A 26391-nucleotide genomic window follows, 5' to 3' on the forward strand; every position below is an offset into this window, starting at 1 on the left:
ACAATAATTACCCACTGAAGTTGTTAACTTTGACAATTATACAGACCAAGGGCAAAATAAGGCGACTCTTGTAAAAGTGTAGCAGCAATTAGATATCTGTATTTTATTATTTCTGCGACTATTTGCATGTTTTGATGGTGGTTTTACAAGTGGACCTACAGCCACTCAGATTTAAGGTCAATGAAAAAGGCAGTTGGATTCAGACTATTCTCTGTCCCTGTACCTCCTCATCACAATACAGAATTAAGCAAAGTCATTTTCACAACGTATAAATCCTCACCACGGCGCTCCAACTTCAAGTTCTTGCTGATGGCCGTCCACGAACATACCAGTGGTTACAGCAATCTCGAAGACGAAAGAGTGTAACAAAGGGATTTTATTGTGGTAAATTGGCAGGCATAATGAATGATACAATTTAAATCACAACAGAACAAAGAGAATGGAAACACCTCTTTATTTTCAAAACATCAAACTTTTATATGTAGGAATTTTGTGCTGCAACTCTTTAGCACATGAATTACTTATACAGGTGTAAAGATCAGCCTAGCACAGCTTAATTATGGTTTACATTTATTAATACTCTTAGGAACAATCAGCCAAATAAAACAATTACAGATATGTTAGTTACCATGCTCTACATTACATGTATAGTTCTAGCAAGGCTCTTTTTATTCAGTAAAACAAAATTAATTAATTCCAGGAGTCCATTAGGATGACTATTTTTTAATGCACATTTTTGTGCAGATTGAGTTTTAGCATTGTAACTTTATTATATGTTTTGTGTGTTACAATTTTTATTGAACTGAAGTTATCTTGTTGTTTCTAAACACATGAAGATCTTCAAACTTGCAGCACTTATGAATGGGTGACAGAAACCTTTGGAAGTTTAATGAAAAGCCTCAGCAACAGCATATTATACCTTGGAAAGAGCCACCACAGTGAACCTCAACTCATCTGGGTCACGTGCCATAAACTTCTTGCAAACATCAGCAGCATTCTGGAAGAAAGGCAAAGGCAGAGATCTCAGATCAGATTTACAAGTCAATGAGAATATTTAGTATGAAGTTCTCTTCTTTTACAAAGCAAAACGCAGAGAGATTTAAGGATTGAAAAGACAAAAACAACTCGTCTAAAGATTATCTGGGACGCTTAATGGGAATGCAAGGGAAGACATTAGATCCATTTACAGCACATTTTAATAGTTAATGACACCTCTTGATGGGCTATCATATACAGTTTCCACTTCAAAGCTATGTTTTTAGAGTAGGTCAGGAAAGGTCAACCCCGCCGCCGCCCCTCCCAACACACACACACACACACAATAATAGCAGGAAGTTCAAATTCTTCAGGTTTCACCAGCTCGGTTGTTCTTAAGGAACCCAAGCAATTAGCTACTAATTTCAAGGGGTATCGCATTTTTTTTTTTTTTTTTTTTTAAAAGATAAATCAAAAAGGTGCCATATGTTATTTTGTAACATAATTTCAAGTTAAAAATGAGCCATATTGAGAATATATAAAAATGCTTATTTTTTAATTTTTTTTAGTATTGTCATACAGTCTATCTTTACCTCTAGAAACATGTCTTCTGTCGTGGTTCCATGAACTATTGGAAAAGGTTTGCGTCCATCTGTTGATACATAAACAAAACCACTTATAAACCATAAAAAATACAAATTACACAATACTGTATATAAAAAAGTATATTTAGCAACAATTACGGTATGCTGAAAGATTTAATGTAGAAAGAAGTACCAGCAATTTGTTTATTTTATAGAATGTTCGAGCAAATAAGGTTCTTTCAGGAAGCCATTTAGTTTTGAAAATGTCTTTAATGCATGTCCTACAGTTCCTATAACACTAGAACCACCAAGCGTGTAAGTTTGACCCATTTTACATTTAAAATGTTAAATTACTCTTCCATTGTAAATGTGTATGTGTATGTCCATTTTTTAAATATCCTGATGGAGTCTAATAGCCAGAACTGCAAAAATGATAAAGTTAAATGATAAAGTCAGTGAAAGCCTAGTTGCTTATTTTTTTAATGTACCTGGGAGACAACAATTCTTCATTTTGTACCGCAACTGCAACTGGGAATATATCAGAAGGAAATATTTAATCTTGAAAGTAGTCATTTTGACTGGAATACGGCACACTGCACTCAGATACATACAGCAAACTGAAATGACAAGTAGAATAACTACTCATGTGCGTAATATGAAACGTAATATATATATATTTTAATATTACTTTTAGAAAAAAAAAATCGGTTTTACAGGTTTGTACGTACAAGTTTACATGTGTTTACACAATAGTGTTCCATGGAACTGCGTCTGTGTTTACAACACAGCTCCTGGATGCAGGGACAGTCAGCTGGCAGACTTGTGCACTCCTCCATAGGAGTACAATGCAGCCATCATACTGGAAGTAGTGTTATATTTTCTTTTTATGTAGTATTAGAAATAATGATTTTGGTTTTATAGTTTTGTGTGTACATATACCCTTTTACCCCTGTACATGGGTATATGCACATACCCGTTTCTTTTGAAATGTGTATTTTATTATATTTTTCCACTGTTTGTAGTCATGCTGTATATGCGCTGATTTTAAAAATAAAGCCTTTTATGTTTAATATTCCATTTAAATACGGTGTTTCTATGGTGTATGATGTTCATGAATAAAACTTTTCATTTGGATCCCATAGTATGTCTTTCATTTTCATAACAAAGCAGTTTAAAAATGTATGGGTCAAAGTGACCCACATGGCGGTTATAGGTGTCAAGCCACAGTTCTTGAGCACCCCAGTCTGCTTCTACAGTGCAGTGGATTTTTTAAAATCTTCAATAGGCACCATTTGCTTTAATACAATTAAATGTAAATATAGCCTTTTATAAAGAGACTGTTTTACTAGCTAGACAGAATGTCAGGTATTCAAACACAGACACCTGATCGGGGTACAGACACAGGTAAAAGATTGAAAAAGCTTCACAGCAAGAAGCATAACAACACAAAGGAACATACAAATATATATATATATAGTAGAGGGAACTCACCTAATTCATACAATTGTCCACCCACATTGACGAATGCAATAAAATGCAGGTCTACTTTTTCATCTATACTTGGTGCCTACAATAAAAGACAACATACAAAAACACATAAATACATACATAAATTAATAGATGCATAAATAAAACCTAAACTGCCATCCTTGTAAAAAAAATAATGCTGTAACAAGCTTGTATTTTAAATTCCAGCAGAGAATCCATCACAAGCCATACCTGCGTACTGATGGAAAAGAGTGGTACTTAACTTAACACTAACCCTGTGCCAAGAGCTTTTCCCACAAGTTGTTATGAAAATACAACTACCAAGCCAAGCCTGTACACATACTCCAAAAAGCTATTCTGATTTTGACATGGCTCCTTAGCTTTATGTTTTGCTTTCAGTTATATTACGACCTTAATCTCCCCACAACAGTTTCCCGTTGAGTGGTTAAGAGCTTCTCCCCTATTTTACTCTCTGTAACACCTCTCTCCCACAGCTTAGGGATACATGTTGCACAAAAATTAGGCATATCCACCCTTACTTTATGCAGGTCTGTACATCAAGTGTGAAGCCAGTTTGTCTTGAGCTTTAACTAGTTTCCAAACAGTGACAGGCAGACAGTCCTTCTTCACCTGTGGTATATTTATATTACACTTAGGTTACCAAGTTAGAAATGACTATTTTGCAAACTTATTGTTAAATTAACGCCTGGGACTCTTAATCTTTCACACCACCTGAATTACAAAATTCAAAATAATAAAACTGCTTGGTTTGCAAATGTTCTCATTTGAAATGTTCTGCATGTTACAGAGCTCTGAATCTAACTAAGGCCCTACACATACTGTATTTAAATACATCAGAAACCTACAGGTTTCAATTGATTGACTTGTCTGGTGTAAAGCTATGTAATTACAATTACATGACTAAATATTATTAAAAGCAACTAATCATAGGCGATGCGTGAGTCTTTCATTTGAGGAGGCTAGTATTCCATACTTTTCCCCCTGCATTTATTGAACCTGACGATGTACAGTAAGATATACATACACACACACATATATATATATATATATATATATATATATATATATATATATATATATATATATATATATATATATATACACACACACACATATATATATATACACACACACACACATATACATATGTGTGTGTGTATATAATATATCTACAAATATATATATGTGTGTGTATATAATATATATCTCACACACACACACTACCGGTCAAAAGTTTTAGAACACCCCCATTTTTCCAGTTTTTATTGAAATTTAAGCAGTTCAAGTCCAGTGAATAACCTGAAATGGTACAAAGGTAAGCGGTAAACTGCCACAGGTTAAAAAAAAAAAAAGTTTAGGTTACCAAAAACTGAAAAATAAATGTGCATTTCAGAGTTATACAAAAAGGCCTTTTTCAGGGAACAAGTAATGGGTTAACAATTTACAGCTGTTCTGCAGCAATGGAAGTAAATGAAGCCTTAAAAGTTGAAGCTAACAATTCCTACAGCTGTCCCAACTTTTGCTGATTACTTACAAACCCTCTGTCTGTATAAAAACAGTGTTGGAACAGACTGTGTTACTACACCCTCTTAAGCATTATTTGGACAGTATTGTACTGCAGGAAGTAGTATATTGCTATCACAATGGTGACAGACAGACCATTATAACCCTTAAACGTTCTTTAGAGAAATTGCAAAGAAAGCCAAGGTATCAGTGAGTACAGTTTCCTACACCATCAAAAGGCACTTGGAAACTGGAGGAAACTGGCAGACCCAAAGTCACAACAGAATCAGAAGACAAGTTTCTGAGAGTCAACAGCTTGCGTTATAGGCGGATCACAGGTTTAACACTGGTTGAAGTAAGTAAGTAAGTCTCGGTTTCAACTGTGAAGAGAAGACTTCGAGCTGCAGGTTTGACAGGTCAGGTGGCAGTAAGAAAGCCATTGCTAAGATGGCAAAATAAGAAAAAGAGGCTTGCCTGGGCCATGAAGCACCGCCAGTGGACTACTGAAGACTGGAAGAAGGTCCTATGGAGCATTGAATCAATATTTGAAATCTTCGGTTCATCACGCAGGGTTTTTGTACGCCGTCGAGTAGGCAAAAGGATGGTTCCTCGGTGCGTGACACCAACTGTCAAACATGGAGGAGGAAGCGTGATGGTCTGGGGCTCTTTTGCTGGATCCAGAGTCGGCTACCTGAACCAAAACGGCTACCACAGCATTTTGCAGCGCCAAGCAATACCCTGTGGTATACACCTAGTTGGTCAGGGGTGCATCCTACAGCAAGATAATGACCCAAAACATACCTCCAGGCTATGACAGAAATACCTTAGAAGAAAAGAACAAGACGGTAGGCTTCAAATCATGGAATGGCCTGCACAGTCTCCAGACTTAAACCCCATCGAGCTGGTTTGGGATGAACTGGACAGAAGGGTGAAAGCAAAGCAACCTACAAGTGCAACACATTTGTGGGAACTTCTGCAACAGTGTTGGGAAGAACTTTCTGAACAATATTTGATTTCCATTGTAGAAAGAATACCAAGAGTGTGTTTGGCTGTTATATCTGCAAAAGGTGGCTACTTTGAGTCAAAAATTTAGATTAAATTTTGTTAAACAAAACGATTCCCTCCAATTGTTTACTTGTTCTATGTTTTAATTTGAGTACACTGAGACATTAAACCAGTAAATTTCAATAAAAACTGGAAAAATTAAGGTGTTCTAAAACTTCTGACCGGTAGTGTGTGTGTGTGTATATATATATATATATATATATATATATATATATATATATATAGTACTGTGCAAAAGTTTTAGGCAGGTGTGAAAAAATGTTGTAAAGTAAGAATGCTTTCAAAAATAGACATGCTAATAGTTTATATTTATCAATTAACTACATGGCAAATGACATTTAACAGAGAAAAGTGTAAGGTACTGCACGCAGGAAATAAAAATGTGCATTATAAATATCATATGGGAGATACTGAAATTGGAGAAGGAATCTATGAAAAAGACCTAGGAGTTTTTGTTGACTCAGAAATGTCTTCATCTAGACAATGTGGGGAAGCTATAAAAAAGGCTAACAAGATGCTCTGATACATTGTGAAAAGTGTTGAATTTAAATCAAGGGAAGTAATGTTAAAACTGTACAATGCACTAGTAAGACCTCATCTTGAATATTGTGTTCAGTTCTGGTCACCTCGCTATAAAAAAAGATATTGCTGCTCTAAAAAGAGTGCAAAGAAGAGTGACCAGAATTATTCCGGGTAAAAGGCATGTCATATGCAGACAGGCTAAAAGAATTGGATCTATTCAGTCTTGAACAAAGAAGACTACGCAGCAACCTAACTCAAGCATTCAAAATTCTAAAAGGTATTGACAATGTCGACCCAAGGGACTTTTTCAACCTGAAAAAAGAAACAAGGACCAGGGGTCACAAATGGAGTTTAGAAAAAGGGGCATTCAGAACAGAAAATAGGAGGCACTTTTTTACACAGAGAATCGTGAGGGTCTGGAATCAACTCCCCAGTAATGCTGTTGAAGCCGACAGCCTGGCATCCTTCAAGAAGCTGCTTGATGAGATTCTGGGATTAATAAGCTACTAATAAACCAAAACGAGCAAGATGGGCCGAATGGCCTCCTCTCGTTTGTAAGCTTTCTTATGTTCTTAAATGCAAAGTAAGTGAACAGAAGAAAAATGAACATCAAATCAATATTTGGTGTGACCACCCTTTGCCTTCAAAACAGCATCAATTCTTCTAGGTACACTTGCACACAGTTTTTGAAGGAACTCAGCAGGCAGGTTGGCCCAAATATATGGAGAACTAACCACAGTTCTTCTGTGGATTTAGGCAGCCTCAGTTGCTTCTCTCTCCATGTAATCCCAGAGAGACTTGATGATGTTGAGATCAGGGCTCTGTGGGGGCCATATCATCACTTCCAGAGACTCCTTGTTCTTCTTTACGCTGAAGATAGTTCTTAATGACTTTTGCTGTATGTTTGGGGTCGTTGTCATGCTGCAGAACAAGTTTGGGGCCAATCAGATGTCTTCCTGATGGTATTGCATGATGGATAAGTATCTGCCTGTAATTCTCAGCATTGAGGAGACCATTAATTCTGACCAAATCCCCAACTCCATTTGCAGAAATGCAGCCCCAAACTTGCAAGGAAATTCCACCATGCTTCACTGTTGCCTGCAGCCACTCATTCGTGTACCGCTCTCCAGCCCTTCGGCGAACAAACTGCCTTCTGCTACAGCCAAATATTTCAAATTTTGACTCATCAGTCCAGAGCACCTGCTGCCATTTTTCTGCATCCCAGTTCCTGTGTTTTCGTGCATAGTTGAGTCGCTTGGTCTTGTTTCCACATCGGAAGTATGGCTTTTTGGCCGCAAGTCTTCCATGAAGGCCACTTCTTACCAGACTTCTCCGGACAGTAGATGGGTGTACCAGGGTCCCACTGTTTTCTGCCAATTCTGAGCTGATGGCATTGCTGGACATCTTCCGATTTCAAAGGGAAGTAAGCATGATGTGTCTTTCATCTGCTGCAGTAAGTTTCCTTGGCCGACCACTGCGTCTACTGTCCTCAACGTTGCCCGTTTCTTTGTGCTTCTTCAAAAGAGCTTGGACAGCACATCTGGAAACCCCTGTCTGCCTTGAAATTTCTGCCTGGGAGAGACCTTGCTGATGCAGTATAACTACCTTGTGTCTTGTTGCTGTGCTCAGTCTTGCCATGGTGTATGACTTTTGACAGTAAACTGTCTTCAGCAACCTCACCTTGTCAGCTGAGTTTGGCTGTTCCTCACCCAGTTTTATTCCTCCTACACAGCTGTTTCTGTTTCACATATTGAATTGATGATCACTAGCACCTGTTTGGTATAATTGTTTAATCATACACCTGACTATATGCCTACAAAATCCCTGACTTTGTGCAAGTGTATCTAGAAGAATTGATGCTGTTTTGAAGGCAAAGGGTGGGCACACCAAATATGGATTTGATTTAGATTTTTCTTCTGTTCACTCACTTTGCATTTGTTAATTGATAAATATAAACTATTAACATGTCTATTTTTGAAAGCATTCTTTCACACCTGCCTAAAACTTTTGCACAATACTCACATTATATATAAGATGTGTTTTTTTTTTTTTTCTCACTCTGTTACCAACATTAAACCAGCCAAGCATTGTCTCCTCCAGTGACACTGAAACGCACCTAAATCCTGTATCTGACTACTGTTGATTTTGATATCCCAGCTGCCCTAGCGGTCTGGCGGTTGCGCAGTAGAAAAACGAGAAAAGTGTTTGTTAGAACTGCTTTGCGCGCTTGCGGGAAAAAAAAAGATCTTCTCTCACAAATATTTGTGTTCGTCAGCACAATTTCTTGTGAGGATTTGGGCAATTTATTTTAGGGAGGCTTAGCCTCTCCAAGCCTCTATACGCGCCGCCCATACAACTAATTTGTTTTCTTTGTATTATGTTTCATAGTAAACTGTATGCACAGTCATTTTACCAGATTACATCCAACAGACAGAAAACAATGTGGTTTTCAATTAAAACTAAAATCTGGAAGCTTATCAAATACATTCTCTCTGAGAAAAAAAAAAAAAATGCAACATAAGTGCTGGAACACACCTGTAATGATTTGGGTCAACCTTTACAGTATGCTAAATTATATTTGGACGCCAGGTAAATTAATATTACCAAAAGTTTTCATAGTTACCCATTACAATACACAAGGGCTTACTGCAACTTCATAGCATGACATTCAATCCTAGGTATGATAATAAGTAGGAATATGGTAATCAATGAGTCAAGTCTGAAGCTCCGGTTCTACTGTTTCAACAAACAGCCAGGTATAAACAGTTCTATATGTGTACATTTTGCTTTAACTATTAAAAAGCCAGTAGTCGTCACTTTAAGGAGTCTGCTTAGTTAAATTAAATTATAGCTAAAAGCAACAACATGCTGTCATACTTTGACAACGTGCGCTTTTAAAAAAAACCTTACACATATATAGCCAGTAAGTCTGCCCTTGCTTCACTGCCGCCATTTCTACTTTTTAAACAAAAAAACCTGGAATATAGCCAGGTCACTGCTAAGATAGCTGACCTACACACACACACACGCCGCCCGCCCTTCTTAAAGGGACCGCACCAAAAGACTGAGCGCTACACACCTGCCGTGCTGTTTTGGGTTGACGTAAAGAAAAATCCTAAACTCACATCCTTGTTCAATCATACATGCACTGAAACCAACAGTCAAGCAAAAAATGTATGACACAAATCATTTTTAGATACAGACAGCTTATACATTCATTTTCCATGTCAACTGTAATGCATTGCTTTAACTTTACTGACAAACAAAATGATAGCCCACTAAGTCTTCCTATCATTAGCATAAACTGAAAGTGTATCCTGGAGGTTTTTTGTTTTTTTTAAATGCACATTTCTAAATATAAAATCAATACTGATTGGGCTTTGATGGTAATTATCCAATGACAGGGTGCAGTAAAGCTAATAATAGGCTTTTATGAGATTACTTCCATATCATACACCATACCAGACTACTGGCTGCTTCAAAAGGAAGTGCCTTCATAAATGTGCTCATTGTACTGAAACTAAAAAGCACTAAACACAGATTCTTCCCAGTGGTCACTTGCTGGTATATAACTGTTTTTAACAATGGACATTTGATACAGTATATTCAATACATTACATTTTATTTAAATGAAAGTAGTATGCCAGTGTGCCGAACACATATGCAAAAAATATGATGAAGATCTGTACCTGCATTTCTGTCACTCTACCTTGAAATAAGATTTAATCTGTAAAAGTAGATTTCCTTCATACAGGTGCTCATATGATTAGGTCATATACCATATAATTATGCTTTGCATCACAGACAAATGCCTTTTTGCATTTTGCACTTTTGCTTGTTATAGTTGATGTATTTAGCTGAAAAAAGCTCTTTCTTTGGTAATGGCCAAACAGATACTGACTGTTAGTGACTGGGTTCATTGCGTGACAATGTAACAGGGGTTAGCAGAGGGAGAACTAGAGTGCTTGAAAAGGAATACAAACAAACTGTACAAGGGCTAGGTTTAAAACTTTGTCCATTCTTTGCAATTCATTTTCTGTGTACCTCATATGAAACATCATAATATAGAAACAGTAAAATACTATTAAAAACAATAAAATGATTTCTAAAATAAGTGGCAACAAGATCCTGTATAGAGTCACATTTCAAAATAGCATGCTTGCTAAAGCTCTGATACAAAGCAGATACAAATAGAAGACAGGCATTAATATAAAAGGTATCAAACACCTTTATTCTTTAGCCCTCATCAGCTGAGTTTGCATTAAGGTTCTTTTGGATCCTTAAAAATTGCTTCGAAATTATTGTTTTGGAGCCCACTGACAAACATTCACTTTTTGTAATGAAGTCAATAGACAGAGAGGGTACCTTTTAAATGAGGTTTTTTTTTTTTTTTTTTTTTTTTTTCAAAACACCAAATTTACTATTAAATATAAATTACACTAACAACTTCCATTTTGTTCCAAAAAGCAAAGCCTGAAAGGTCATCTTAAAATGTTTACAGGAACTTACTAACAGTTGTTTTAGTCTTTCTCAATTCATTGCTCCTGCTTCACTGTCTTCATTCCCACGGTAAAACATGCTCAGTCCCTTTGGCGATTGCTTGATTCAGGATTTACTGTACAGTATCCTGTCAATACTCTGCTATCTGACTTACAAGTCAAAAACTAAATGCGAAATACTGAAAACACTGAGTACGTGAAGGCAGTGGCGTAGCACAATTTACTGTCAATACTGCCCAAGCATGAATTAAACACATTCTAATATCAAATCGTGAAAACACAAGGAAACACTGCATTTGGTGCAGAATAATTGAAAAATAAAATACGATCAACAGACACGAAAAACCTGCAAATAGAAACAAATGCACACATAAATGTGTATAGTGCCTATAGAAAGTCTACACCCCCTTTCAAAATGTTCACCTTTTGTTGCCTTATAGCCTGGAATTATAATGCAATAAATGTATTTATTTATTTTTTTAATTTGTCTATACATGCTACCCCACAATTTCCAAGTGAAAAAAAACCATTCTAGAAATGTATAGAAGATTAATTAAAAATAAAAACTGAAATAGCTTGGTTAGATAAGTGTCTACCTCCCTTGTAATAGCAATCCTAAATTAGCTCAGATGTAACCAATCGCCTTCAAAATCACACACCAAGTTAAGTGGCCTCCACCGGTGTTAAATTGTAGTGATTCAAATGATTTCAGGATAAATTCAGCAGTTCCTGTAGGTTCCCTGTGCTCTGTAGTGCATTTCAAAGCAAAGACTCAACCATGAGCACCAAGGCGCTTTCAAAAGAACTGGGGACCGGGACAAAGTTTTGGAAGGCACAGATCTGGTGATGGTATAAAAAAATATCAAAGACCTTGAATATCCCTTGGAGCACGGTCAAAATGATTATTAAGAAGCGGAAGGTGTATGGCACCACCAAGACCCTGCCTAGATCAGACCGTCCCTCCAAACTGGATGACCGAGCAAGGAGGAGACTGATCAGAGGCGCTACCAAGAGGCCAATGGCAACTTTGCAAGAGCTACAGGCTTTTACGGCCAAGACTGGCCAAACAGTGCATGTCACAACAGTATCCCAAGCACTCCACAAATCTGGCCTGTATGGTAGAGTGGCAAAAAGGAAGCCATTACTCAAGAAAGCCCACCTTGAATCCCATTTGAAGGATCCAAAAAAACACTCGGGAGATTCTATAGCCATGTGGCAAAAAGTTTTGTGGTCAGACAAAACTAAAATGGAACTTTTTGGCCTAAATGCAAAGCGTTATGTTTGGCGCAAACCCAACAAAGCGCATCACCCAAAGAACACCATCCCTACTGTGAAGCATAGTGGTGGCAGCAGCATGTATTAACTCAGGGAGGTAGAGACTTATCCAGTTATGATCTTTCAGTTTTGTCTTTTTAATAAAAAACTTTTTTTCCCCTTAACAGTGTGGAGTATGGTGTGTAGATACGTGGAAAAAAATCCTCACTTAAATGCATGAAACTCTGAGGCACTGACACAACAAAATGTGAAAAAAGTTCAAGGGGGTGGAGACTTTCTATTGGTACTGTATATGACAAGTAGAATATCTGTAGTGTGCACTTCCACTGGTCACCCTGAGCGATTATAGTAAGGTAAAGTTTGAAGAAACAAACAATAGGACTGGAGATTTTCCCTGCATTTCATCAACCTATTTTTCAGGGGCGATTCCCCAGTGCTGTAAAATGCTCAAATAAAATCATAGTAGGGATATGTTGTTCAATTAACCCCTAAGCTGAAGACAACCTGATATGCTAGTGATTGTGTTTTATTACCTTTAGGATTACATCATAACATGAAATGGAATTAAATTTTAAAGGTGTTTATGAGTTCACTCCCCGTAAGACTTGTCAATAAATAAGTATACACTTACAATAGCCTAATCATAGATAAATATCGAGCCAAAGATTTCAACAAAGTATCACAGTAATGAACAGAACACAAATCATGCAGTAACTAATTCAATCGTTATACTGTCTTAAACTGAGAACATCAGAACATCATAAAAGTGCTCAATGGCCACACCAGGCAGGTTTACCAGTTTGTCCTGTTGAGGGAGTTATCTTTCCCTCACTGTGATTACGGTCTTCTCAGCTTTACTAAAATTATCTTTCTTAAACGCCCACAGTGTGGAACTATCCGACTACAGAAGCAAATCATTTACCAGGAACTCACCTCAGTCTGTCCTTCCTGTGCACTGGACTCATGAGTAACACGAATGCTCTGCAAATGAAAAAAGTACAAATATATACATATCTATATAAAAACATGCATGATGTGCACAGTACACTTAAAAGTGCATAGTGGTTGGTGTTATTACTTTGATTAATGAAGTTCATACAGTGCCGAGAAAAAGTTTGTGAACCCCAATGATAATGATGGACACTCCATAGTTTTACCACGATAGCCTTGAATCAAAATCAGTCTTTTCTTAAATATCCAATAGGGTTTATATTAACCAATTTCATGTCTTTTGAAACAAAATGATGTATGAATTAGACAAACAATGAGTAATCAAGATTCAGGGTATGTGAAAAAGTAAGTGAACCCCTGGTTTTATCAGCTCAATTAAGGGGATAATTAGAATCAGGTGTTTAGATAATTAGGTAGATCTTCAGGGGTGAGTTTGGGAGACCCCACCCTATACAAAGGCCAGAATCTTTGTGAGTTTGGTCTTCACCATAGAGGTGTGCGGAAACACATCATGCTACGATCAAAAGAAATCTGAGGACCTCAGAAAAACAGTTATTGATGCTCATCAGTCTAGAAAGGGTTACAAAACTATGCTAAGAATTTGGAGCTCCACCAATCCACTGCCAGACAGATAGTCTACAAATGGAAAAAGTTCAAGACCACAGTCACTGTACCCAAGAGCGGTCGTCCTACCAAAATCTCTCCAAGAACAAACTGGAAAACCATCAAGGAAGTCACAAAGAACCCCAGAGTAACATCCAAAGATCTGCAGGCCACTCTCGCCTTGGCTAATGTGAGCATTCATGACTCCACTATCAGAAAAAGACTGAACAAGAATGGTGTTCATGGAAGGATAGCCAGGAGGAAACCACTGCTCTCTAAAAACAACATTGCTGCCAGTCTGTAGTTCGCCAAAGAGCACATAGATGATCCAGAAGATTTCTGGAACAATGTTCTCTGGACGGACTAGTCAAAGGTAGAACTTTCTGGCCTCAATGAGAAACATTATGTTTGGCGAAAACCAAACGCTGCATTCGAACAGGAGAACCTCATCCCAACCATCAAGCATGGTGGTGGGAGTGTGATGGTTTGGGGCTGCTTGCTGCCTCAGGACCTGGACGGCTTGCCATCATTGACACAACCATGAATTCTGCATTGTATCAGAAGATTCTAGAGGAGAATGTCAGGCCATCCGTCCGTGAGCTGAAGCTGAACTGAAAGTGGGTCATGCAGCAAGACAATGATCCTAAACATACAAACAGATCTACAAAAGAATGGCTGCAAAAGAAGAAATTCCACGTTTTAGAATGGCCTAGTCAAAGTCCGGACCTAAACCCCAATCCAAATATTGTGGCAGGACTTGAAGCGAGCTGTCCATGCAAGGAAGTCCTCAAATGTCACCAGGTTGAAGCAGGAGGAATGGGCCAAAATTCCCCAAAACCGATGTGAGAGACTGACCAACAGTTACAGGAAAAGCTTAGTTGAAGTCATTGCTGCTCAAGGGGGTGCCACCAGTTACTGAATCTTAAGGTTCACATACTTTTTTACACATGGATACTGAATGCCGAATCATTTGTGGATAAATAAATGCTGAAAAAGTATCATGTTTTTGTGTCATTTGTTTAATCAGGTTAACGTTGTCTATTATTAGGATTAAGATCTAATAACATTTTAAGTTTGAAATATGTGAAAATCCTAAGGGGTTCACAAACTTTTTCTCTGCACTGTAACTAAAGTTCAGGAGGAGGGTCAGACGCCAATCTTTGCGTCACCAAACTGAATTATTCAATTTACATGTTAACTAATTAAGATTGTTAGCACTATAAATACCTTCTTCACTTACCTCTCAGTTGCGTTTCGATTTCATTGTAACCCACCACCTCCCCATCTCCACCTTTGTTAAAAACAGTTTCTAGGTTTTGTCAATGGGGGTTTCTGCCTCGTCCAGTCGGCCAGGCAGCGAGCCCCCTAACCAAGTTAGGTTTGATGCCAAATTAATGAGTATATATACAACATACTTCTCTGTAAAATCGAATACTCTGCAGTATACATCATATCCGGGTAAACACGTGGTGAGGGTAAAGGCAGTGAAGAAAATGTAAATCAGTGATCCTTGTCACGTAGCCTTAGCTTGGGCATCTCCTCGACTGGATGACTTCTGCCTTGTGTGATATTTTCTAGAAGCTGCGAGACGAAGCAGTGAATGATCTTTCTGAAAGGGATCGTTTTTTTAGATGTAGTTTAATGTAGAAGTAGAAGGCGATCAACATGGCCATGTCAAGCAAGTGGAGCAATAACTCTTCGTACCACTTGAGAGACTTTGTTGTACAATTCACGGGGCGGAGCTATGGCCCCTGATAGTGTTTATTGACAGAGTTAGTAAACATATACACATGGAGAGAGGGGTTCCGCCTCTTCAAGGCCCAACATTTACTTGATCGATAGACACGATAAACAGGAGGGGGGCCACCGTCTTTGAGGTGAACCGTCATACGAGAGGGGCACCGTCTCTGAGGTTACCCAACATACAAAGAGGCTCGCGAACCAGAAAGAAAAACATGAATTGGTGTTGTTAACACAAAAGAGGTTCCGGCTCTTCCTGACCCAACATATACAGTAGGGGGGTTCCGTTGCTGAGGAGACCCAACAAACAGGAGGGGGGCCCACCGTCTTTGAGGTGACCCGACACACCAAGAGGGGTACCATCTCTGAGGTTACCCGACATACGAAGAGGCTCGCGAACCGGAAAGAAAACAAAGTTAGTATTTGTTAAAACATATAATGCGTGGTGTTCCGCCTCTTCAAAGCCCAACATAATAGAAGGGGGGTTCCGTCGCTGAGGAGACCCGACAAACAGGAGAGGGGCCACCGCCTTTGAGGAGATCCGACAAACACGAGGGATGCCACCGCTTGGGGACCCTCACATAGAGGCATCAGACCTGAAAGAAGAATCCCAAAAGAAACATACATGCAGATGGAAGGGTTTGGCCGGGGGTCCCCTCTGACTCATGGAGAACCCTCTTCTATGAGATAAATGAAGCGGAGCTTAACAAAGGGTTAGAGAAAGTGGAATCACTAACCCCCCAAAAGATGGACCCCCGGCTCCCCGCTGACGCAACGTGAAGAAGAAAAAAGAGAGAACCGCCAATGCATAAGAAGAAAAGAGAAAACATTTAGACGAAAGAAAACAAACACTTAACGTGACAAAGGGGTTAGTATACTGTACCCTAATGACTATGTGAAGACCACTCTGCACAGTGGAAAGAAAAAAAACCCTTTCTTTTAATTTTATTTCTTAGGGGGAAATCTTTGGTGGCTCAGGCAGAAAGGTCGTCCCCACTCTGGACATACTAGCAATGGACTGATGTGCAGAGGATATTTCAGATGATGAAGAATGAATATAAGTTTCAATAAGTTTCATATTTTTAATTAAATGCTGGTTACTACTAATGTTGGCTTTTCCAGCTGAAGTAGCTGCCCCTATTCTAAATTAATGAGGAGTGTAGAATTGCGAAGGAAGACCTGCTCTGGACAACACGGTGGAAAGGTGTGTTGAAAACCAATTCCTTGATACAATGGACCAGCTTGAATTGATAAACAAAGGGTCGGAGGATGAAATGGCCTTACGTTCTGCAATGTACTTCAACATGGAAGTGAAGGGACACAGAGGAGAGTTGATCTTAGAAAGCTGAATACATTGTCCTTGCCGCATTTGATCTGTTTTTGAAATGTGAAGAAATAAGATGAAATGAGAATCTGGGATGAGCTTGAGGTCACTGCAGCGGATACCGAGGGTAGGAAAGCTGGCAATAGAAGGTACTGTATATTCAGAACATCTCAAAAACCCCAAAAATGCAGACAGACATATGACTTCCATAGTTAAATCATCAAATGGAGAAAAACAGCCATGGCGCAGAATTGAAATCAAGGCAGGCGAGCAGAAGGAGCCGGACAGCATTTAGAAATTCCTCGTAAAAGGAGACGAACCGCTGGAATTGATAATAGAGTTGGGGAACTGATGGACATCAAACGAAATTGATGCTGAATTCCTGACAAATATAGTCTGATTGTAGCTGGTGCCAGATGTAGAGAGCCCTTTGCATGCACTATGAACGCCATGATCCAGTCCTGGTTGAATGGAGTAGGATTAATCCTGCTTTGTAAACAAAAAGTTACATAACATGCCCAACCTGTAGAGTATGAGGATCTGGTAGATGGGGCAAGTGCTGATGCCATGTAATCTTGAGCTGAATTAAGAAGTTTATTAATAGTTGGATTTAGTATTGCAGAGCTAGATATTGCAGAGCTGTGGGCAGCAAACTGTGGAATTTGGAAATTAGCCGCCGCAGCAATTGCACGATAAGAGGGGAAGAGGAACATCCTTTATTTATAATATGCACTGTAGTTGAATTATCACAGTAAAATATTATTGATTTCTTAGACCAGAGATGACCCCATAGCTGGGTAGCTGCTACTATTGGGTATATCTCTAGCAGAGCTGTGGATTTTAGATGAGGAGATATGTTTTCGATTTCCTCAGGCCATGTACTGCAAAACCATTGATTGTTAAATAGACCTCCGAATCCCAGAGATTAGGCATCAGTAAATAAAGCCATATCGTGTGGAGCTGAAATGAAATCATCATAAAACATAGAGAGACCGTTCCAGTGCTGAATAAGCACAGACCACATTTTAATGTCTTTCCCAGCTTCTGAGGAGATATTTATATAAGAGTCCAGGTGTTTGTTTTTTTTTTGCTGTTGATGCCAGCACTAGCAGTCGAACTATAAACGGCCTCCCCTGTGGAATGATACGTATTGCAAAGTTAAAGTACCCAGCAATGAAAGCAGTGCCCGTTTTCTAATTGTTTTACTGATCTGAAAATCCTCAATGAGCAAACCAATATGGTTAAGTTTAGACTCAGGCAGGCTGGCTGCAAACTTTTCTGTATCTAGAATGATTCCAAGGAATTCCAAAGAATGAAGGGGACCGATTGATTTCTCTTCTGAAAGCAGAACGCCAACTTCAGAAAATAAGCTTTTAAGATTGGAAATCACTTCTGCTGGTGCATCTGAAGGAAGAGAAATTACTAAAAATCGTCCAGCAAGTGGAGCAAGAATGGGACATGATAGACATTAAGAAGAATCCACCATAATGCTTCTGACAGGGTATCAAATATCTTCGGGCTGCTGCAGCAACCGAAAGTCAATTGGGTGGCAAAATAAAACTTCCCTTCCCAGCATATACCAAACAGGTGACGGAGAGATGGATAGATTGGCATTACTTTAAATGCGTCTGATATCTGCTTTTGCTAACCAGGAACCATGACCTGCTGATTTAATTGAATGTATTGCGTCTGCAACACTGATGTAATGCAGGGAAAATTGATCTTGGGGAATTAATGAGTTAATGCTGCATGTGCTTGACCGCCGTGGTGCTGATAAATCAATAATGAGACGCTTTTTTTTTTCCCTGACATTTTCCTTGTGGCAATGCCGATAGGATTAATTCTATATACTGGAAAAGGAGGATAAAATGGACCGACTATAAATCCTTTTATAATTTCCTTTTCGATGAGAGATTGCACTAATTGTGATTCTTGAGTCGCTGAATAAAGATTTTTGCTTTTGAACGAGGAAGAAGGAATTTGAGTCAGACCGGTTGAAAAAACTTTTTTTTTTTTTTTAAATCAGTCGAACTACTGTTGGGATGATTCTGTAATTTACTTGATAATGCCGGATGTTTATAGGAGTAAAGAATGTGAGCATCGGGGAAAGTCACTTGCGTTTTAAAGGGCAGATTGCATCAGCGTGAGCGTCTCCGCAATGGCTGCACATGTGGATAAGATTGCATTGCCTATTCGAACAGAAGCCAGTATTGAAATTGTTGCAGACTTGTCTTCCTCCTGAAAATCTAACACTGCGCCCGTATTTGTCTTTCCTTGTGGACTGATCGAGGGGAGCTGAAGAATGTATAGGATTAGGTACTGAAGACCTGTATGAATTAGCGGCGAAACCGGGTGCTTTAGAAGTTGATGCAATTGCAGCTTTAGGGCAGAGGGATGTTGAGTGAACTGTTGAAGCGCAGACCCCACATGCGTTAGCTCTTAGACCACCAAAAGTTCTGTTAAATAGATCTGGGTCAAGTTGTGCCCAATTGATGATGTGATTATCTGCTGCCAATATCGCTGCTGCTTTTGCAGAGAATGCTTTATGATACTCAAAAAACATAGTCCCTCCGTATCTGACAGACAGCTCCACGATGTAGTATTCGTATGAGTCCAATTCAGCTCTGCGGTTAGGATATACCGAGTATAACACATCTCTGAATATGGAGAAAGCAAGGACAAATTCCCCTAATGTAAGATTTTTAAGCAGTCTGGGATCTCTGGATTTTAGAGTTACTACCAAATCTCCGCAATCCACTACTCTATGGTCCAAGAATTCCGAAGTCGTCATTAACAGTGAAACAAGATTAATGTCCTTACCTTCGAGAATGTTACGTCTGATTTGTGGAGATATAGTGTGACGTCTAGCTGCAGTTGGAGAGGAGGATCCATATGCAGAGGCAGTAGCGAGGTTGTAGATTGGAGGATCTGCTTCGCTGGCTGAAATTAGGGTTGGACCGGAAGAAGCTGTAGGTGGCGCTGCAGTATTTGATGCTGGAATTAATGACAGCGCTGTAGATTGTTTTCCCTGTTCCATATTAGACACCCTTTTATCTAGATCCAACAGTTCAGAACTGACCGAAGATAGAGTATCGGCAAAAGGCTGCATAAATGATTTTATCTCGTTAAATATTTGCGAATGTTGGATTTCAATGGCTGGCTGCTGGTTAGTGGTGTTAGTTGTGGGGGTGATTTGATCCGGAATAGACTGCCTGCTGTCTGTTTTAGGACGCTGAATGGCTGGGTGTGGATGATTATGTTTTTTCGGAGGAAAGACTGGTTCTGCTGAGACCTAATTGCAATAGAGAATAAAAAGAGACTCTCTATCACTCCCTGCTGGAATCGCATTACCGTTTTTTAAGGAGGGTTTTTTTTATCAATTTATTCATGGGCCAGTCCTTCCAAAACAATCGATCCAGAGGGGCGTCCTGAGGCCGAAGTCGCTTGGATCGGCGCCGATTCGATGTTTGAGTGGCAGAAACGGTAGGCAACATTTGAACTGGAACCTGGACGACAGCCTGATCGGGAGCCTGATCAGATGTAACTGAAATAACAGAAGGGCAGAAAAAACGGAGACTGGATGGACCCTGGATTGAAGCTGGAGGAAAATAATCTGGTAATGACAGAAAATCCTGGGAATCCTCTGAATCCGATGACGACTGCTGTAAGTATTCCATTATTGAGGTATACGAAAGTTGATGGGTCTTTAAATCGCTTAGGTTTATGCCAAACGAAAATACACAAGACAGCTAGGTAGAGGTGACTAATGTTTAAATAAGGTAGATTTTATTGATGACAGGAGATGATAGGTTGTTGGTGCCTAGCTCCGCCCCTTGAACCCCACCTATAGGTTAACATTCGACAAAACTAAGTCTTTTGCTGGACGCCTGTAACTTGATGTTGAATATAAATATTCTTCACTGACACACTCACCGACGCCTGATTCATGAGAAGAATTTAAATCGCAATCGGAATTCAATATAATTTCTAGTACTTCTTTCCTACAGAGCATTTTTTGCCTTTTTCCAGACATTGTTAGCGTTTTGTGACTTTGTTATATGTAATTCCGTAAATATCTGGCAGATGGCGCAAGAGACTGCTATAAGGTGTTACTAGTGTTACAATATCACTGCAGGAGTTTTGTAGACTCAGTTATTCAAGATCAAAGTTCAAGTTCAAAGATCAGAATTTGCAAAACATACTGGCACGTTCGTACTCCCTGGGGACTGTCAACTCTTTTCACCCATCTAAACAATGAATGTTACCGAGCTACAGAACCCTGGTGGCACGGCACAGCCTAGCAAGTCTCTGTCTGGACAGACACCTCACCACCAGAGGTCACTGAGCCTCCATGAGACACACTAACCTCCATGAGACTTTCATCCTTAACCCTGTTCTTTATGCAGATGCCTTGGATAGAACTATATGTACTCCTGGCTGTGTTTAAACAGCAGTGTAAAGGCAAGGTAAATGCAAATACCATGGCTATTTAGTGCTATGGAAGAAAGAGAACATTTACTGCAAAGTCATTCTGTAAACCTCCCCTAGCATGCAGCTTAAATATTCTGCATTCAAAAAGAAAATGTAAACTGTTTATCAATGTCCAGTGGATGCACACAATATTTCACATATATTTATATTTAAATATTTATATGTATATGCACCCTTTTCTCTAACCTCATCTTCCTCCAGGAATTTGGCCTTTTCTTCAGGACTCAAAGAACTGGACACACTCAGAAACTTTTTCAGTGCTGAACCTGGTCCTGGAAAGAGAATAGAGAGCGTACAGAAACCTTAAGCATGACAAAGAACATTTACCCCATCAAGACTTCTAATGTTGGTTTCTAGAACTATAACAGGGCACTGCTGTTTATGACAGAAACACCACAGGTTCAGCTGATCCCTATTATGGTCAACCTAAACAGCAAGTTATTTCCTTCACCATAATTCCATCTATTTATAACATAGAGAAAAAAAGTTTGTCAGAAAAAATGGCTTTAATTTTAAGCAGGACTTAAAGATTTTATGAACATGTGTCCCCATGTGGTGTTACGGAAGGGGGCTAATTGCTGTTCTGAAGTCCTCTATATTTATCCAAAGATCTAGCCATTGTAATGTAAAGGATGGCTAATAGTAGACAATACCCAGCTGATTTAACCTGCTTACCAGAAGAATGTGAATTGAATTTCCTGCACTATGATAAAGAGTGTGCTTGTACTCTGTGCTTCACATGTAAATAAATAAATAAATAAATAAATAAATAAATAGTCTGCTTGTTACTTATTGTATGTGACAAGCAGTGGTGTTCTTATGTTAAAAAAAACAAAATAAACCTTTTTGTGTTTTTCGCAGTTACCTTCTGAGAGCAGTGCCTGGGGTGCAGCTAAAAATCCTTTTGGAACACAGCCCAAAAGTGCAGAGCACTGAAAACCGACATTTTAAATACTGTACAACAGATATCAGATATTCCAGCCATTCTCATTGAGAAAACATGACAAAAGCGACATCTACTGGACACTTACAGAAACACTCCCTGATATATTTAGTGACATTTAAATAAATGCTTACCAAATTCCAGTCTATCTTGGTTGTTTGCCACAGCGTGAATAAGACCTACTGTTCCACACGCGTTGCTTATTGTTTGTTTCATGAAATAAACCTCTGAACTGACTTCTTGGCCCTGTGATTTGATTTTCGCCTCCTCTTCTAGTCTATAGGATTCATACTAGGGAGAAAGAGAGAAAAAAAGAAAACAACGGCAGCTTTTTAATCAAGAGTGTTACAGCATGGCATTTTTTAAACCGCTGTGCCACCCAAAGCTGGAAGAAAGATTTGTATGAAGGCGGTAAGGAAATAAATGTCAAACATCAAGCAATACTGTTTTCTTAATGCTTTCAATCTCAACGCTGAAGTATTAACCCTTAAAGAAAATTTTAAAATATAAAATGTACAGCACACTGTCACTCAGTTACTTCAGGTGAGAAAACTGTCAATTGGGAGTAGGCAAAAAACTAAATGGTACAGAAACCTGGTTCAAATAAAGGATGGATTTGTTTTTTTTAACCTGAGAAGGTAGACTTTCAATTTAGAAATTTAACAAAGTTGTGAACTACTGTAGGTAGTCTGTAGGAAGTGCCATGGGAATGTGTGAACTGGTTTCTACAGAACAACTGTTTATTCAACCTGTAATGTCTAGTGTTTTCATTAAACTACTAAACTCTTGACTGCTGGAGGCAGCAAGAGAACTAAATATGTAGATGGGAAGTATATTACTGACGACACACAGTATGTAATTTCTTACTCCTCAAACTAGTTTATTGAAGGTTTAAACCTCACAATTAAATCAGTCAGAATATTTTCTTTCCCTTTCTTTGAATGGTTAGTTTATTTGGCATTTTCAGTAATCTAGGACCTTACTGGGGCAGATCCAGATTTTAATAGATTTCACGGGGGTTCAAGGCTGTCCTGTTCACCTACAATGCCCTTTATCACAGGTCCCGAGTACCTCCTGAACTTGCTGACCCGCTATGTCCCTGCCCGCAAGCGGAGGTCCTCCGACTCTGGCCTGCTTGTTATCCCAAGCAAAAGTGCACCACACTTGGAGAACGCTCGTTTAGCTTCATGGCTCCGACTCTGCAGAACTCTCTCCCAGCTTTGGTGCGTGATGCTCCCACCGTCGCTCGTTTTAAATCAACTCAAGACCCACCTGTTCTCTCTTGCTTTCCATGCTCTTTAAGCCTGTTATCTGCTATTGGCTGCTGTGTTGCTGCTATTTCACAGATTATGTTACTATCATGCATTATGCACGTTCCACTGTGTTAAATGTACTATTTAATGTATTATGCTACTATCATGTATTACGTACTTTCCTCTGTATTTAATGTATTATGCTTTTTTTTTTTTTAAAACTGTACATCTTGTATTATGCATTTCTTTGTATTTAAAGTTTTATGGATTTTCTTGTTGTTACTGCATCTTGCAAAGCACTTTGTCATGGTGGTCCACTATGAAAGGCGCTATATAAAATAAAGATTGATTGATTGATTTATGAAGGGGGGATACCTGATAAGAAACATACCGTTAAAGTAAACAATATTTCCAAATTTTTAACGAAGGGGGGGTGGGGGGGTGGACTCCCTGAACCCCCATTTGGATCCGCCCATGAGCGTAGCGCTTTTCACGACAAGTGAAACACTGCAATAACCCAGAATGTGTTTCCCCTGTCTATACACTTAGTATTTTATGAACCGTTGTTTCAGCTATCGTGTGACACAGACTTATTTTATTCATTTGTACTTCACAAGATAGGCAAAATTTGGATGTCTAGGAGTGTCAATTGTACTTTACTCTGCATGATCACTGCAAACAGCTATGTATTACTTGCCTTAGTAAACTTCTGTTAGTAACCAAATCTGGCAAAACATTGTATTATTATGATTATTGTTATTATATTTTGGACTCATTTCTGGATATGACTAATGGATGTGTCTACAATTCAGTGACTATTTGTCCATCGGAGTCAGAGTGATTTTTTCTTGTTTTCCTGTTATCACATTGCACAGAGAGATGTACTGTTCACTGCCAATGGAAGTATTGTTTTTATGTATTCATTGAAAGACCACTTGTTCTAGGTTTAGTTTGCAAGTCAGAATACAGTATTCTGGATTTTCTGCAGCTTTTTTATTATGTCCGACTCAAACTGCACCAAGAAAAGTGCAACACAATACCAGGCAGGCAGAAAAAGTAACTGCTTGTTTGCATATGAGCAACCTTTCTAGTAATAGCCAATGACCAAATTATACATTTTTACAATGTGAACGAATAGGTCATTTAAAAAACAGACAATCACATTGAATAAACAGCAACTTAGAACTAGTATGGTAGAATTATATATACTGTGACCAGTAAATAAACATTGGAAAATGATTTTTGCAATACTTGGATAGCTACTAATCCAGCTTTTGCTTTCAATCGGTTTGCATTTCCGAATGTCATGACTACAAAGTGTACTGTAGTGTATATAGGCCTCCTCTAAATCAAACCACACGCTCCTCTGTTTCTGCTTCTAATACCAATGCGATTTGTTATAAGAGGATTGTTCTTGTTCCTGTCTTTACCTTTTCTGTTACTGGGAAGAGGAGAAGCACTGAACAGACAGGTCTTGGGACCATACTAAGAAGATCAGGATCCAATCCATATACATCACCAAACTGCCAAGTGGGAAGCAAGCCTAACTGTTTGAGAAACTGAAAGAGAAAATCAGAACATGATGTTGTGGAAAAAACAATGATCATTGCAAAGTTACTTCTCCTACCAATTACCCGTCTTTCAAACAATGAATTGCCATTGAAACACTATGCTAGTTGTTTGGCTCTTTTATTAACTTTGTACTATTATTAATGATTAACAACATTATTATAAAAAAATATTATTTTTCCAAAGGGCTTCTGGAATTAGTTTTTTGTTTTATTCAAAAGAAGGGAGGTCTCTGGGTAAGATCACATTTTAAAATGAGATTTGCAATTCCAGTGGGTTTTTCTGAGGTTAAACATATTAAATACATAACATTTAGTTACCTTACTCAATTACTATAATAATATCATTTGAGTTACACAAAACAGTCATAAAGCTGATTTAATGTGTAATTTAATATTTTAAACAAATGAATAATTTGTGGACAGACACAATCACCAGCCTTTGGTGGTATCATTGTTATTATTATTGTTATTATTATTATTATTGATAATAATAATAAAAACCTGTTTGACATGAACTAGAAGCACGATACATTAACAAAACATTTACTCTACGAAAATGATTCTTTCTTTTTATGATGTATTTTAGTACAGTGTACTAAACAGAGAGGATATCAATACAGCAAAAGAAGGTTAGTTACTATATCACACCCTTAAAAATCACAACCCTAAGCAGTCACCAAAAAAGTTGACGACACTGAAAAACTGCGCAGTCCAAAGAGTGCATTTAAATTGTAGTATTTTTAAATAAACAAAAGCCTTCACATATTGCCGTTACATTGATAATGAAACGCATGCCCCTACTGTCTGCATTTGTATTTCCAAGTTAGACACTCACTTGATTCATAACCTGCAAAACAGAACAGAAAGAAAGCATCGATGTGGTCATTGTTCAAAAAGAGCAAATGAAACTGCGGCATCAATTCAAAATGAATGGAATGCTTTATATACAAAAACAAATACATACATCGGGGTTTGCTTCCAGAGGCAACCAGCGTTGACTTTCCATTCCTGAAATTGCTCAGTTGGACTTGTTTTATTTTAAATATATGTAAACTTCCAGCCTCTTCGGCAGCTTCGTATGACAGTGGAACCACGCTTCCGCTCTGTTATATTGAACTTGAATTTGATACTGCGGGGTGGGTAATATACCATTGCAATAATTATTGGAACATTTTAAAACATGAATTTCTAAACAACCAGGTGTGTTTGTGTTCAAACGTTTATCAGAATAAGGAATCAATCATGTGCTACAGTTTTCTATATATCTAACTGAAGTTTGTTTGGGAATAGAAATATTCCACCCCCTAAAGAAAGTGGAAGGCCCCATGATGTCAGAGGGTAAGGGTGAGGGTACTCTGAAGAGAGTGAATCAGCGAATTGATCACGTTGCCACCAGGGGGGCGTAGTTGTACAAAAGTGACCAAGTCGTTTCTGACTTAATCTGTTTACATAAATCAGGATTTTAGTGGTTTACACATATGTAATGTTACATTTTTTGAGCAAGACTATGGCAAGTCGTTTTAATCCTCAATTGCTAATATCAGCAATTCAATTCTTGATGTCAACAATTCATGCAAACCGTT

At 38.5% G+C, this 26391-nt stretch overlaps 1 protein-coding gene across 1 annotated transcript; it reads right to left on the minus strand.

Annotated features, from left to right (window-relative positions):
- Positions 1 to 361: 361 nt before the first annotated feature.
- LOC121328145 (ubiquitin carboxyl-terminal hydrolase isozyme L3-like) lies at positions 362 to 25926 on the minus strand. Its single transcript, XM_041272660.1, has 9 exons — positions 25773 to 25926; positions 25644 to 25655; positions 24668 to 24796; positions 22119 to 22275; positions 21228 to 21313; positions 12866 to 12913; positions 3051 to 3126; positions 1569 to 1627; positions 362 to 997 (listed from the first exon to the last, which is right to left on the minus strand). The coding sequence occupies exons 1-9, from the start codon at positions 25812 to 25814 to the stop codon at positions 914 to 916; spliced, it is 693 nt and encodes a 230-aa protein (XP_041128594.1). The 5' UTR covers positions 25815 to 25926; the 3' UTR covers positions 362 to 913.
- Between the last annotated feature and the right edge of the window lie 465 nt (positions 25927 to 26391).

This window comes from Polyodon spathula, chromosome 15 (genome assembly GCF_017654505.1).
Source record: "Polyodon spathula isolate WHYD16114869_AA chromosome 15, ASM1765450v1, whole genome shotgun sequence".
Lineage (NCBI taxonomy): Eukaryota > Metazoa > Chordata > Actinopteri > Acipenseriformes > Polyodontidae > Polyodon > Polyodon spathula.

Bases quoted from the DNA above. Each gene is read 5' to 3' on its own strand.
- LOC121328145 (XM_041272660.1), bottom strand. From the start codon at position 25,814: ATGGAAAGTCAACGCTGGTTGCCTCTGGAAGCAAACCCCGAT. The intron at 12,914-21,227 runs GTTAGAGAAAAG...TTTCATTTGCAG, and splicing joins AATTCCTGGAGGAAGATGAG to AGCATTCGTGTTACTCATGA. The intron at 1,628-3,050 runs GTGAGTTCCCTC...ATGTATCAACAG, and splicing joins TGGACAATTGTATGAATTAG to ATGGACGCAAACCTTTTCCA.